The sequence below is a fragment of the Ranitomeya variabilis genome, chromosome 6 (genome assembly GCF_051348905.1).
Source record: "Ranitomeya variabilis isolate aRanVar5 chromosome 6, aRanVar5.hap1, whole genome shotgun sequence".
Lineage (NCBI taxonomy): Eukaryota > Metazoa > Chordata > Amphibia > Anura > Dendrobatidae > Ranitomeya > Ranitomeya variabilis.
This window is the reverse complement of record NC_135237.1, coordinates 170687012-170702205: the sequence shown is the minus strand read 5'-3', so window position 1 is coordinate 170702205 and position 15194 is coordinate 170687012. Positions and strand designations below refer to the sequence as shown.

At 39.8% G+C, this 15194-nt stretch overlaps 1 protein-coding gene across 3 annotated transcripts in view; it reads left to right on the top strand.

Moving 5' to 3' along the window:
- The window catches only part of ELMO1 (engulfment and cell motility 1), a 522734-nt gene that overhangs the window by 266520 nt on the left and 241020 nt on the right, over positions 1-15194 (top strand). For all 3 annotated transcript variants that reach the window (XM_077269247.1, XM_077269246.1, XM_077269248.1), the window contains 2 exons: positions 3610-3714; positions 8379-8487. In XM_077269247.1, the coding sequence (XP_077125362.1) occupies positions 3610-3714; positions 8379-8487 (214 nt within the window). The remainder of the gene's footprint in view (positions 1-3609; positions 3715-8378; positions 8488-15194) is intronic.

Here is a 15194-nt window from a genome sequence, read left to right as displayed (position 1 = left end):
TATTGCCCAGCCCACGTAGTATATAGCAATGTGGGCATCATATCACTGTTAAAAAGAAATAAAATAAAAAATAGTTATATACTCACCTTCCGGAGCCCCCGCATCCAAGCGAAGACGTTACCGACGATGCTCGTGCGCTTCGGTCTCAAGAGCGCATTGCGGTCTCGCGAGATGATGACGTAGCGGTCTCGCGAGACCGCTACATCATCATCTCGCGAGATCGGAGCATGGACCGGTTACCGGAGCGTCGCGAGCGGGAAAGGCCTGTTGTCGATCCAGGGGCCGACGGACGGTGAGTATATAACGATTTTTTATTTTTTGTATTATTTTTAACATTAGATCGTTTTACTATTCATGCTGCATAGGCAGCATGGATAGTAAAAAGTTGGTCACACAGGGTTAATAGCAGCGGTAACGGAGTGCATTACACCGCGGCATAACGCGGTCCGTTATCGCAGCCATTAGCCCTGTGTGAGGGCAGACTGGAGGGGAGTACGGAGCGGGCACTGACTGCGGGGAGGAAGGAGCGGCCATTTTTCTGCCGGACTGTGCCCGTCGCTGATTGGTCGTGGCTGTTTTGCCATGACCAATCAGCGACTTGGATTCCATGACAGACAGAAGCTGCGACCAATGAATATCCGTGACAGAAAGACAGACAGAAGGACAGACAGACAGACCGAAGTGACCCTTAGACAATTATATAGTAGATGGTCAAAATGCTCACTTGCCTAATAATTGTGCACACCGTGTAAAAGCACATCGTAGAGCGTAAATTATTGTTACTTTTAATTTAATTTTTTTTTTACCCAGAGGAAAGAATATTCAGTGGTGTGAATAATGTGTAGGCAGTATGTGATCCTCCCTTTTTACTAGAGAAAGTAATGTAATTTTTCAGTGAAGCTTATTGTAATGCAGCTTCTATTATTTCTTGTGGTGATGCAATTCTTTTTATTGTTTTAGACTGCCGGTGAATTTATTTGGAGAATTTCTGTGATAGTGAAGTGTAATTTCTTTCTGATGTTATGAACAGAATGTTTTATAGAGAGAATGCCATTTCCTTATTAAATGCAAGGGCATCTGTAAAGGCCTATAGTAATCATGGCTGAGGGCAGGATTGAGGGCAAGTGCTTTGACTATAAATTGAAGTATTCTGCCTAGCACTTGCTCGATATTCTGGAAATAATCATTTATCACCCGTATGAGTTTGAACTTCAGTTGACTCTTGTACAAACAATATTGATTTCCATTTTTTTTGCATATGCTGTTGCCCAATGATGTGATTAGCAAGTTTTATGATGGTATGTAGAAGCAGTTCTTTCTGAACTATGACTAATATATTGGGATTTCTGAAGGAAAACAGTGGTGGATCAACAGCATTTTATCACTTGTCCATTTCTGCTGTCATCTGCGCACATCACTGACTATACTTCATCTTCAGAGATTACAGTTGAATTTTAAATTAAAAACGGAAGATATTATTTTTGTCATATTTTAAAAGTTATTATTATTGAAAATGGAATTTTGCATCATAACATAAAAAGGCCTTTTTATATTTTCCTCACTAATGATTTGTTACATTTTAAAGGGTTTTTCTCTTGTTACTGTCTGCAAGAGTGCATCATTCTTCTGCCTCCAACCCTGTTTGCCTGGAGTCTATGTGCTCCTGATGATTGGCCGTATGGATGAGTTGCTGTCCTAAACTATGCGCACTCCCATTCTGCAATCTAAAGCAGGTTTGCCTCTACACTGTGGGAGTAGCATAGGGACAATGAAGCTTACCGGATCCCGTGATTTGGCCAGCTTCATAGTAGCGTCTGCTTCTGGCCTAGGATACTAACCTTGGCAACTAGCGGTGCACTACAGAATTAAAATTCCCACAGTTCCTGAGAGTGTAGAGGATTTTGACTGAGAAATTGCAAAGTTGCTTGACTTAACAATCACTTTGAAATTTTACCCTATTAAAGGGAACCTGTCACCACGTTTTTGGAAGATGGGATAAAAATAGCGTTAAATAGGGGCAGAGGTGGGCGTTACATTAGTGTGTGTGTTATGCGTTTATTACCCACCTAAGTTGCCGAAATAACTTTGCAAAGTCTCCGTTTTCGCCTGTCAATCAGGCTGGTCAGGTCGCATGGGCGTTGTCTTCCCCCAGATTTGGCGTAGTTTTCCGTTGGTGGCGTAGTGGTGTGCGCATGCCCAAAGTCCGGAATCCTCTTCCAGGGGATTTAAAATAGCGCGGTGTTCGTTATTGCATTGGTGATCGGTGGGCGCGGCCATCTTCCTTTGGCCGCGCGTGCGCAGAAGCGGCGCTCTGCTGGCCGCGGCTTCAGGAAAATGGCCGCCGCGATATCCATCTGCGCACGCGCGGCATCCCGCGGCCATTTTCCTGAAGCCGCGGCCAGCAGAGCGCCGCTTCTGCGCACGCGCGGCCAAAGGAAGATGGCCGCGCCCACCGATCACCAATGCAATAACGAACACCGCGCTATTTTAAATCCCCTGGAAGAGGATTCCGGACTTTGGGCATGCGCACACCACTACGCCACCAACGGAAAACTACGCCAAATCTGGGGGAAGACACCACGCCCATGTGACCTGACCAGCCTGATTGACAGGCGAAAACGGAGACTTTGCAAAGTTATTTCGGCAACTTAGGTGGGTAATAAACGCATAACACACACACTAATGTAACGCCCACCTCTGCCCCTATTTAACGCTATTTTTATCCCATCTTCCAAAAACGTGGTGACAGGTTCCCTTTAATAAGTTGAGTCAAACCCCTTAAAGGGTTTTATAACTTGAGAAAGGCCTGGTCCAGTGCAGAAACCTGTTGGTATTAATAAAAACTATTTTGGAATCCCAAGGATCTTCATTCCTTCAGCACAACCCACCTAAAAGTGCCCGCCTCAATTTTTCCATTAAACTCTTGTGGTATTTCACTCACGTGGCGGTACAGAGAGGTAGGAAAAACTAGGTACACCGTATCTTGTAGTCTTTGTTGGTTTATTATCAGGCAGCATAAAAAAATCTGAATAAAAAGCGATCAAAAAATGTCATGTTCCCGAAAATGGTACCAATAAAAACGTCAACTCGTCCCGCAAAAATCAAGACCCACATGACTCTGTGGGCCAAAATATGGAAAAATTATAGCTCTCAAAATGTGGTGATGCAAAAACTATTTTTTGCAATAAAAAGCGTCTTTTAGTGTGTGACAGCTGTCAAACATAAAACCACGATTTAAATAGTAAATCAAACCCCCCTTTATCACCCCCTTAGTTAGGGAAAAATTATAAAATAATATATAGAATATATATAGACTGTATATCTGTTTTCACGAATATTTGAGCCCATGTATGCATTATATGTCCATTTTACAAGCCGGCGAGAAAATCTCACCATATGGATGTCATACGGATGCTTAGATGTGAGAAAATCGCATCCTCGCACTGCACACGGATGACATACGGATCACTGTTCAGGGAACATTTGTGCGATCCTCAGCCGTGAAAAACGGACCGATTTTTTTTTTTTTTTTTTTTTTTTTTATACGTTATGTGTGACTTTAGCCTAAATGTTTCTCTCAATGTTTAACATGTGTGATCTCTTTTGCAGAACAATGTAAATCCTGCTCTGGATTTTACCCACACTCCTCCGGGGATGCTGGCCCTTGACAACATGCTGTACTTTGCTAAGCATCATCAGGACGCTTATATACGGGTAAGGGTCTTAGTACCTTTTATGTATATTATACAGAGTGCCTGTACGTCTGCATTGTTTACATTACGTCTAGAGGCCCCTCTAGACGTTAGGTAACTTTTGGTAAATGAGCTCTCCAGACTTCACCTTACAGAGGAACACTCATCCTAGCGCTAATGCTTTCTATGAGAGATGTGCTGCTAGTCTCCTGCATATCTCATGGTCAGATTAAACGATTGGCCTTTGAAATTCAAAGTTTCAAATGAGATCCTTATTTTCAGTTGTTTCCACTTCCATTGTCAATGGACAGTCTGAGATTGAAGTTTTCAGATGTTTTTTTTCTGATCAGACTTTTTTTCCCATGAAAATGTGGCATGCCAAAAATTTGGGAAAAATGGTTGGATATTCCAGGATTGCTTTCTTGTATGTTAGTAAAAAAAGGATGATGCAGATCTTTTCAACACTATTAGGATGTATCTAAATGAAAACTGATAGAGGTTGTATTTGTCTTTTGAATAGAAACATATATTAAAATGAGAGGTAGATGTGGAAATTGTCAATTTCCTTTGCCTACAAATAGAAAATACTTTTATTTATTGAGTTTGACGATAGGATGTACTCACTATGTTCACATAAGAAATATGCAACTTTCAAATTGTGTTATATGGATAGTGCTTTAACCCCTAAACAACTGCCGATATGCCTTTTAATGGTGGCAGTTAAGGGTAATTATTCCTCAGCGTCGCTTTTTAATGGCGCTGAGAAATAAGTGTATGGCGCCCCTCAGCGTTGTAAATTCTCCAGGTTCTCAGCTACCGGGGGTAGCTGAGACCCCAGAGAACATGATTCGGGTCGGTGTTTACCGACCCCAGTGTTGCGATCACTGTTATTCATGGAATAACTGTGACCGCAAAAAAAAGTCAGATTTCCCATTTAATTTCTCCTCTGATGAGATCTAGCACATCAGAGGAGAGAGAAATGGGTCCACCAAGCCTCCCTGGTACTTCCAGTGTCCCTGGACCCTCTTGCCTTCCCCGATCCTGTTCCCAGGCCACCCACGTCCCGGCAACAATAGGAAATTTTTCCTATTGGTTCATTTTGATCACTGTGATAGACCCTATGACAGTAATCAAAATGAAAAAAATAGTAAATCAAACCCCCTTTATCACCCACTTAGTTAGGTAAAAATAATAAAATTAAATTAAATTTAAAAAAATTTATTTATTTCAGTTTTTCCAAAAGGGTTAGGGTTGGGCTAGGTCTAGTGTTAGGGTTGGGTTGGGTTAGGGTTGGGGTTAGGGTTGTGGTTTGGGTTATGGTTGTGGTTTGGGTTGTGGTTATGGTTTGGATTAAGGTTAGAGTTGAGATTAGGGTTAGGGGTGTGTTAGGGTTGTGGTTAGAGTTATGGTTAGGGTTGGGATTAGGGTTAGGGGTTTGTTGGGGTTAGGGTTGGAGTTAGAATTGTGGGGTTTCGACTGTTTAGGTACTTTAGGGGTCTCCAAAGGCGACATGGCACTCACCATTGATTCCAGCCAATTTTGCATTCAAAAAGTCAAACGGTGCTCCCTCCCTTCTGAGCCCTGCCATGGCTATCCCCCTCATACGGGGAATCGGCGTACTCAGGAGAAATTGCACAACAAATTTTGTGCTCCATTTTCTTCTGATACCCTTGTGAAAATAAAAAAAAAATGGTTCCAAAGTATTTTTTTTGGTGAAAAAAGTAAAATGTTCATTTTTTCCTTCCACATCGCTTTAGTTCTCGTGAAGCACTTGAAAGGTTAATAGTCTTCTTGAATGTGGTTTTGCGCACCTTGAAGGGGGCAGTTTTTAGAATGGTGCCACTTTTGGGTATTTTCTGTTATATTGACCCCCCAAATTCACTTCAAATGTGAGGTGGTCCCTAACAAAATGGTTTTGTAAATTTTGTTGGAAAAATGAGAAATCGCTTGTCAACATTTAACCCTTATAACGTCGTGACAAAAAAATTAAGTTTCCAAAATTGTGCTGATGTGAAGTAGACATGTGGGAAATGTTATTTATTAACTAGTTTGTGTGACACTTCTCTCTGATTTAAGGGCACAACAATTAAAAGTTTGAAAATTGCTAAATTTCCATATTTTTCATAAATAAACGCAAGTTATATTGAAGAAATTTTACCACTATCATGATGTACAATATGTCACGAAAAAACAATCTCAGAATCAGTGGGATCCGTTGAAGTGTTCTAGAGCTATAACCTCATAAATTGACAGTGGTCAGAATTGTAAAAATTGGTTGGTCATTAAGTACCAAATTGGCTCTGTCACTAAGTTGTTAAGTATTATTGTATTTCTTTTAGTGATTGTGTTTTGCTATATTTTGGAAAATGTAATGCAGTAGTTTTTTCAATACAAAATTATCTGATTAAAAAAAAAAAAAAACAGTGGCATGCTAGGCCTTAACTGTAACCCTGCAATTTGCTTCACATTTGCTTTTCTTAGGATACTGTATATTAGGCATGTCATTAGCATGCAATTTAATACCGGTTTAAAAAAATAGAAAATATATAAGCTTTTCTTGCAAAACTTCTGCTTACAGACCACCTCCTACCCACACATCAATGTATAGTGTTAACCAACCTATTTTCATTTCAGTAATTCCAAAAATATTTTTTACATTGTAATTCTTCATGCCAATAGCCCTCTTATAATTTTATAATCTATTTTTTATTCAACTAATTTGAATGAGAAATTTAACCAACCAGTCCTAGTTGTATTATTTAGATCCACCCTCAAGAGGTTACGTGACTTAAAGGGGTTGTCTGGCCTCAGGTTACAAGTCTGCAGTCCCTTAATGTGACTGCATGCTTGTGAAGCCTCACATAGCACATGCTGTGAGGAATCTTCAGTGTCGGGAGCAACGTGCGAGTGACCGCAAGTATGTGATTTGCATACATGCGTCACATGCCTACTAGATGGTGCAGCCTTGCTCAATGCAGTGCAAGTTGAGGATTTCCGGAGACAGTCTAGTCGGAATGTGGCCAGAAGTATTTAAATCACATACTTGCCTCTGGCAGCGGAGAATTTTCACAGTTTGCAATGTGCGCTTTGTGAGGATTCACAAAGATCAAATAGTCCCTTTAAATTGACCAATTAAAAAGTGGTATCACTGATCCTTTGTAAAGTACTAAATCATGTGTTTTCATCAAGTCCATCCTGATGTTTTCACACATGTAGCACGATATAGGAAGGCAATGGTTAACATAATAAAATAAAAGAACAGTTACTGTGACTGCAATTTATAAACATTTTTTATGCTAATATAGGGCAGCTTTTAGCCTAAATCTATGATATAATCCTTACGCAGCTACAAGTCTCTTAATCTGCAGAGAATGCTTGTCCAGCCAGGCTGCATCGGCTATGTTGCGCTGTCATTTTTGTACAGGACAGCACAGTGCTATCGTCACTCTGACGCATGTGCTGGTCTGCTCTGAGCCAACAGCCTCTATTGTTTTCCCAGTTCTGGTCTTTTCCTGGTGACATCAATCCATTGCATTTAGTTGAAACCACAAGCAGTTTTCCAATGACTGTGACACACCTTAGATGCTATTCTGGCTATAAAAATGGTTGTGTATTTACACAATAGCTCCCCAATTTAGAGGTCTTACGGCGCACCCTCTAGGTGCATATGTACTATCCAAGGGAACTCTGTGGTTTCAATTTAATCTGGTTTGCATGACATCCGTGTAGTGCCAATTTGACTAATCTACCTTGACTTGTAGGTGTGTGAAAGTCATCTTCATAACACTGAAGTTTTTCCCTGAGGTCTCAGTTGAGCATTTTATCAGTAGGATTGACATGCACAGCATTGATCCTAAAATGCCTGGTGTGAGCAGCATACAGGAATGGCAATATGCTGTAGTATTTTTTTCCCTCTGTAACTGGCATTGAACTCCCGCAGTTACCTTTCAATCTAAGTGAAGCTTTTTGAGCTACAGAAAAGCTAGAGGGTGCATTTATAGCTGAATAGCATCAATAAAAATAGGCTCCGTTCTGCTTTCTGAGTTTGACTGAAGAATGTCGCATACAAAAGGTCTTTTTATAATCTAATAATAGCAAGTCTATGAACTGCATCAGAGCGTGTGCGTTTTCATTTAAACTAGGGGGTATGTGGTGTATTCTGCATAAGTAATAAGGCTCTAGACAGGTTCATTTGCCGTTACCAGAATCGCATGTTCACTAGCCCAGCAAGTTTCATTTATTTTATTTATCTTTTGTGTTTTTCCGCTTATCTGTCTTTCCATATTGTGGAAGTTATTGCTGAAAATGAATTGTATCAGCGATGTAAAATTGTACGAGCTTAAGTCATGTAGCTGAAAGTGTTTGCCAATTATACACACAGGCCTATACTTCATATCCGATATGTAAGGTTATTACATCAAAGGGCTCTGCTTAATAAAAGGGCTGAGTAGCGTTCAGCTGCCAAAGACTGACAGTGGAGTTATAGTTAATTTAAACTGGATGTTCTACACGCGCTCCTTTACACAGAAGTGTGGCACTCTGGTAAGGGATCATCTGTAGCCGGTATTCACAGAGCTTTCAATGTGTGTGAGCTTTAGTGCTGTGATTAAATGCCATGAGAATTATTAAAGTACTTTAGAACTTCCACAAATACTATGATCCTTATGATAGTTGCTTTCGTTACAGATTGTCTTGGAAAACAGCAGTCGGGAAGACAAGCATGAATGTCCCTTTGGTCGCAGCAGCATTGAACTTACAAAGATGCTTTGTGAAATCCTCAAAGTCGGGGAGCTACGTGAGTACCCTTTCTTTTGTCCTGGTTATAAGTGAGCGTTTGATCTTTTCATGCAGTCTTTTTAACAGGTAATATGATCACCATTGGTTCCATTCACCATTAGGTCCGTTACTTTATTTCTTGTACAACCACGTAAGTAGTCTATGCAATTTTCTGCCCTTGTGGCTTTTTTTTATATTGGTAAGACTATTCGTCCTTTATTTGTGAGGTTTAGGGAGCACTATAATTCCATCCAGTCAGGAAAAGGGGTTCCCCCTCTTATCAATCACATGAAGGAGTGCCATGAGGGCACTGCGAGAACACTTCATTTTGCAGGTTTAGAGAGGGTTAACTTACCCCAGCAAGGAGGCAATCTGCACAGGCTTCTTCTTAGGAGGGAGGCCAGATGGATTCTGCGCACATGAACAACAGGACCAATAGGTCTGAATGAAAGGATCGATTTGTCGATGTTTTTGTAAGCATCTCATCTGGCTCTCATATGTTTTCATGTTCGTTTGTTTTTAAAGGTTATATGATGTTTCGCCCCCAGCAGTTTGCCCCAGCAGTTTAACCCCAGCAGTTTGCCCCCAGCAGTTTAACCCCAGCAGTTTACCCCCAGCGGTTCGCCCCCGGGTACATTTCACCCATGCACATTTCGTCCCCAGCATTTGTCCCCCAGGATGATACTTACCTGTCGCAGCTGCAGCTCCTTTGGTCATGGAGTGCAGTCTAGCGGTTCCCCTTATCAGCACTCTGTACATTACTTTTGTGATATGTGGATTGATGACGGATGGGAATTCATGAACCACAAGGACAAACTGGCGAAACATCCAACACAAAATTCTGGGGGCAAAACAGGATACGGGGGCGAACTGCTGGGGGCGAAACATCCAAATCCCGTTCTTAAATTTGTAATCTGCACAATTTTTTTTACTCTGTTAGGTAGATGTTTTTTTTACAATGTGATGACATCAGGTGGTGGGAGGTATCCTTAATCCGTACAGGTATAGGTGCCTCTCCACTCCCTTTCGCCAGTAGGACCCGTGGAAACGCGTTAGCGTGAAACGGCCATCGTCCGTTAATTGTTCACATTCCCCCCCCTGCCGAAGACTTTAATGTTGTAATAAAACTTGGATTTTAGGATGGTGAGTGCCTTTCACTTTCTTCACAAATGGACATTGTATTCTTCTTTCTGGACTGAGCACCCGTTCCTTTTGGGCGATAAAGCACTGAACCGTCTGGTGTGTGAGATTCAGCGGTCTGAATAACGCAGTGGTGCGGATTATCTCTGCTTTTTCGTGTTTGTCTTTTTGAAAAGGTTGTGCTGAGAATCCTTATAATATGATTAGTTTCATGGCATATTATGAGTTAAGTAATACAGTTTATTGCTGGATAGATTACAGAATCCCTTTTGTGTAGGTTGCTATTGCCCAAGGAAAATAGTGAATTTATGTACAAGATTGATAGTAGCAGCGATTATTAATAACACTGCACTTGTTTGTTTTTAGTGAATGTGTATTTGAATAATTATTCAGCATCTCCATCTTTGGCATCGGTGCCATTCGTATCCCTGTATAATCAAATAATTAATATTCATACATGCTTGGAAAAATAACAGCTGCTTTTGTGTATTTTCTTGTGCTCTTTTCGGTGGTAGCTGCCTGGGACTTCTGTGTTATGTTATGGAATAACATTTGCTGAGCGGTTTTTGTTTGCTATAATTGAGGTATAATATTATTAATTCATACTGATTTTCTACAGTTTTGTCTGTGTAATAATATAATAAAATTATGAAGTGGCCATGCACTATCCTTTGTGCATTTGTTGGATCAAATTGTGTCCTTTATGCTGGTATCATTTGGGAGGTCTAGGTGGCAGATTCATCCAGACTAGTGTAGCCTAAGCTCTGGCTACACCTTTCTTGAAAGCATATCTGGCGCCAAATTCATTGATAGCCTCTAGTAAGTGGCGTGTGCCTCAGAGACAGGAATAGCATTTCTGGCACAGAAAACACCTGCAGATTTAATTAAATAGACGGGAGTGAGTAGCAACAACGCCCACACTCCGATTTCGGCAGAGCTGATCCAAAATGACATGAGTGCTAAAATTCACAAATATTTGGGCAAAAAATGTGTGCCTTTTCAAAGCTCATATGCCACTTTTGTGTCGTAAAAGCCTTAATGAATTGGCCCCATGGTGTCTGAACTTCTTATTTCAGGTTGTGAGTGACACAGGAATAAATGGTCATTTATAGTGAGTCCATCACCTACTTTAAATTGACCACTCTATTGTAGCAGGCCCACTGATCCTAATTATAAGCTGCCCAAGATGTAAAGGGTAAAGCAGACCTTGCTCATATGATATGGTGCTGTGCCATGCATAACCTATTTTGGGTAAAAATACAAGAGGAAACTGGGAGGGTGGACAACCTTGCAAGTTGCAAAGAGGTAAATTTGTAGAAACTGGAAAGCAGGCAAAAAGTGACTGCAGACTTCTATATACAGCCTGGAAAATCCCTGTAAAGGTGGCCTGTGTAGATTTTGGAGAAACCATTTGTTATAGTAGTAGTGTTAAGCTATTTACATTGTTCTTGTTTGGTTTATTGCAAACAGCAGAAAGCTGGTAATTTTGCTAACAAATCTAATTTGAAATGAAGTTTGGATCATTTTGAATGCAACTGTATAAATGAAGTATACCACATCAATATTTTCAGCAGCTGTCCAGGATCCACCAATGCTGTAGAAAAAAGACATGGACCACACATCCAAAAATCATGTTGATCAAATGGGTAAAAATGTTCCAAACTAAACATGAAGTTCTTAGTTTAACATTCTGATCAGTCTGCATGAAGTCTACTGCCACACCACAGCGAATCTCTCTAACTTTTTATAGCCGTGCACCAACCACCGCCGCAGCGACCGTACCCCAGCACAGCGGGCGACCCAGTGCCTCTCAGCTAGTGCTGTTCAGGATCTGCAGACTGTTAATTTATCACTGTTAACATCACTCTTTGTTTCTGCGTATCTCCCGATTCAAGGAAGGAAACACTGACCAATTACTAATCAGAAATATAATTACCAACAATGTCCAAGAATAGTTTAAAGTATGGCACTTCAATCAATAATATAATAACCCACTTTCTTCAGGTGCATATTTCTTACCCAAAAAATAGAAGAGATCCATGAAAATTAAAATGGAAATAGTGTGTGTATAGATATATATATATATATATATATATATATATATATATATATATATATATATATATATATATATATATATATATATATATATATATATACATATATATATATAAATCTTTAAAATATAGAAAATGGGACACACTACTTGCCTAACAGCAATTATAATGAGTGTTTAGATATAGTATAGTGTTAGTACAGAGGGGATAGTCATATATTAGACCAAGTATTTGATACTTAAATGCTATATTTCCCCTTCTAAGACACCTGTTACAACCTAAGATCATGTATCCTCATCATGCCCAAAGTGTATCCAAAGTACAAGTTAGTAAATATTACTTATTGTTGCAGTATTCATACGGGCATAGAGAATGTCAGAGGTTGTGTCCCTTCACCCCGACGCGCGTTTTGCTTCGCTTCTTGGTCTACTATATGACTATTCCCTCTGTTCTGACACTATGCTGTAGCTGAGCACTCATTATTGTTGGTTAGGCAAGTAGTGTGTTCCATTCCCTATATTTTAAAGATTTTTTTATATATATATATTTGTCTAAAACTATTTACATTTTAATTTTCATGGATCTATTTCTTGGGTAAGAAATATACACCTGAGAAAAATTGGTTATTATGCTAATCAGAAATATGCAGACTCTATTTTGACATCTTCACTGCCCATTTTGCACTTTCAGTGAGGGATATCTTACATAGCGATGGATATCTGGCATAGTCACCCAAAGAAATTCAGCTGTTTTTCACTTTGACAATTTGTAACATCTCAAGTTGCTTTTTTTGTAGAAGGTATTTTGGGGCATCCTAAGTTTGCTATATGGCTATTGGCCATGGCATAACCACTGTGGCCTTATCCTTTCTTAAGCATTTGGCTTATTTCTATAGTTCAGCTAGTGTTCCACTTTTGATTTTTTTATTCTTCACTTTGGGCATATTGTTAAAGGCAGTATTCATTTCTGATATAGACTGTAACTTTATTTTTTACTTGCTAAATTATGAATATACGATAGCAATGGAAATTGTGTATGCAAGTAAAATATTTCCTGCTAGCAAGCTTTCACTTTTAATCATCTTACTCTAAAATTTGCATGTTAATCAGAAAGTTGAGAAAGTATTATGCAAATTTCATCTACTGCTGAATGCAGTATTAGCTCAAACAGCCTCCAAGCATAATTACAGGAAGCTGCTGTGTAAACTAGGAAGGTGTGATTTTCAGCTGATGATTTAAAGGATCATCATTTCCACTTACGTGACATGTTTACGCTCGGTTGCTGAGTAAGTAGGGGAATTTATAATGAAGTCTCCTGGGTCATGGCATAAGCTTGTAGTAAGTTGTAGCTGAGAGTGAAAGTGGTAAACAATTGTTCTTCCGTCCTATCCATACACTATTAATAGCAGGCGGTATAAGTGCTTCTAATTGTGTACCTGGAGAGATGCGAAGGCAGCAGTAGTCTGGATCCTGGCCGCCGGCACTCACTGATTCTCTAGATTCAAACTTCAATGTGATGAAAGTGGCACAATTTACTAAATAAAGTGTTTACTATTTCTCAATAATTTAAGGCAAAGTTCTTCAGCAGAGGTATGCGAATTCCAATCCAAGTCATATTCCCATCCACCTACTCCATACAATGCCATTTTTAAATATAACATTGGCATTGGAAAATACACTCCTTGGTCCTGTCTAACCCTGCTCCCCTTAATAACTGTTGGACTCATAAATGATTCATGATACCAAGGAAGGTGACGGGCACAAGGGGGCATTCTTTGCGTCTGGAGGAGAGAAGGTTTTTCCACCAACATAGAAGAGGATTCTTTACTGTTAGGGCAGTGAGAATCTGGAATTGCTTGCCTGAGGAGGTGGTGATGGCGAACTCAGTCGAGGGGTTCAAGAGAGGCCTGGATGTCTTCCTGGAGCAGAACAATATTGTATCATACAATTATTAGGTTCTGTAGAAGGATGTAGATCTGGGGATTTATTATGATGGAATATAGGAATATAGGCTGAACTGGATGGACAAATGTCTTTTTTCGGCCTTACTAACTATGTTACTATGTAGAAGGCTGTTTTTTAGAGAATTGTACCTTTCTAGCTCCATAGCTTAGACAAAACAGAATTCATTCAAGAAACCCAGGAAAACTTTACCTTGATCGCAAATTATTCTTGATTTACGTGTAACACTTGCTGTCAGTTTAATGCACAATCGTATGTCCTGCCGTGCTGAGAGATTTTATGCTAGCATTTTATGATTGTTGTCAAGAATCGTGTTGAGCAAATGCTATTACTGATTTACATGGAGAGATAATCACACATAAAAAATTATATGCAAAATAAAGCAAACATTTCTTTTTGTCAGACCACTAGCAATATTTTACTTTTCTTTATGGGGAACAAACAAAAAATGGCAAACATTTACAGTGCTGTGCAAATTAATTGGGACAAAGCATTTTTTAAGTAAAATCGTAAGTTGGTTACCAGTCAGTGATTCAAACCAGTTTTAATATATAATAAATAAATCTTGGTCAACTAGCCAGTGGAAAAAAAGGCAATTTTCAGAATTAGTATGTAACAATGCATTATAACATTTTATTTTATGCTTTGTCCCAATTAATTTGCACAGCACTGTAAATGGGTTGTCCAATACTGTGACATTGATGGCATATCCTTATGGCAGGTGCACATGGCAAGAGGATTGTCTCATCTGGGGGAATCGGGCAGGCTATGAAAATGAAACACTGATCAAACTATGGTCAGAGTATGAGTATAGTGTGGTTCGATTATCTCTTGTGAGGAGGCGATGGAGAAAAAAAATTCTCTTCTCCATTCTGTGAGGCCGCGGAAATCGGACTGCAATCATAGGTCATCCTTATGCAGTCCGATGATTTCTACGCACTCATTAACTTGCATGGTCGAGTGCGATTCAAATATCGGACCAAACTCGGGCATGCCGCGATTTCTTTCCTCGGACAGGCACAGCACAGCTCCATCAGTTGAATAGTTTCCGCAGCCAAGTAATGCACAACCACTCCCTATTGATGAATTTGTGGCAGATGTGCAGTACCTGACCATGACCACTACACAGTCAGTGGATCTGTGCTGTGCAGCTGACACTTGTAACAGCTAATCGGCGGGTGTGCTGGATGTTGCTCCCTCACTGATCCGACATCGGTGACCTATCCCTCATACAGTTCTGGTTGTCATACCCTGGCCATCAATCTTAAAGTCCCTGACAACTCTTTTAAAGGGGAACTCCTTGTCTACCAACAAATGATCATGTCATAAGATGACATTCCTAGCTCATAGATCCCACTTATGTTAATTTTTCTTTTATACTGTATATCAAACCAGTGAAGCAACTTTACTCATACCTGATACTAATGCATCATGACAGATGATAATGAATTATTATGGACTGTAACATATCCATCATAGATCTTGGAAAAATGGAATCTGATAAATCCACTGTGAAAACAGCTTTTGTTATAAACTAGCGTGACATAATTTTGAGTGAAGACAAATAA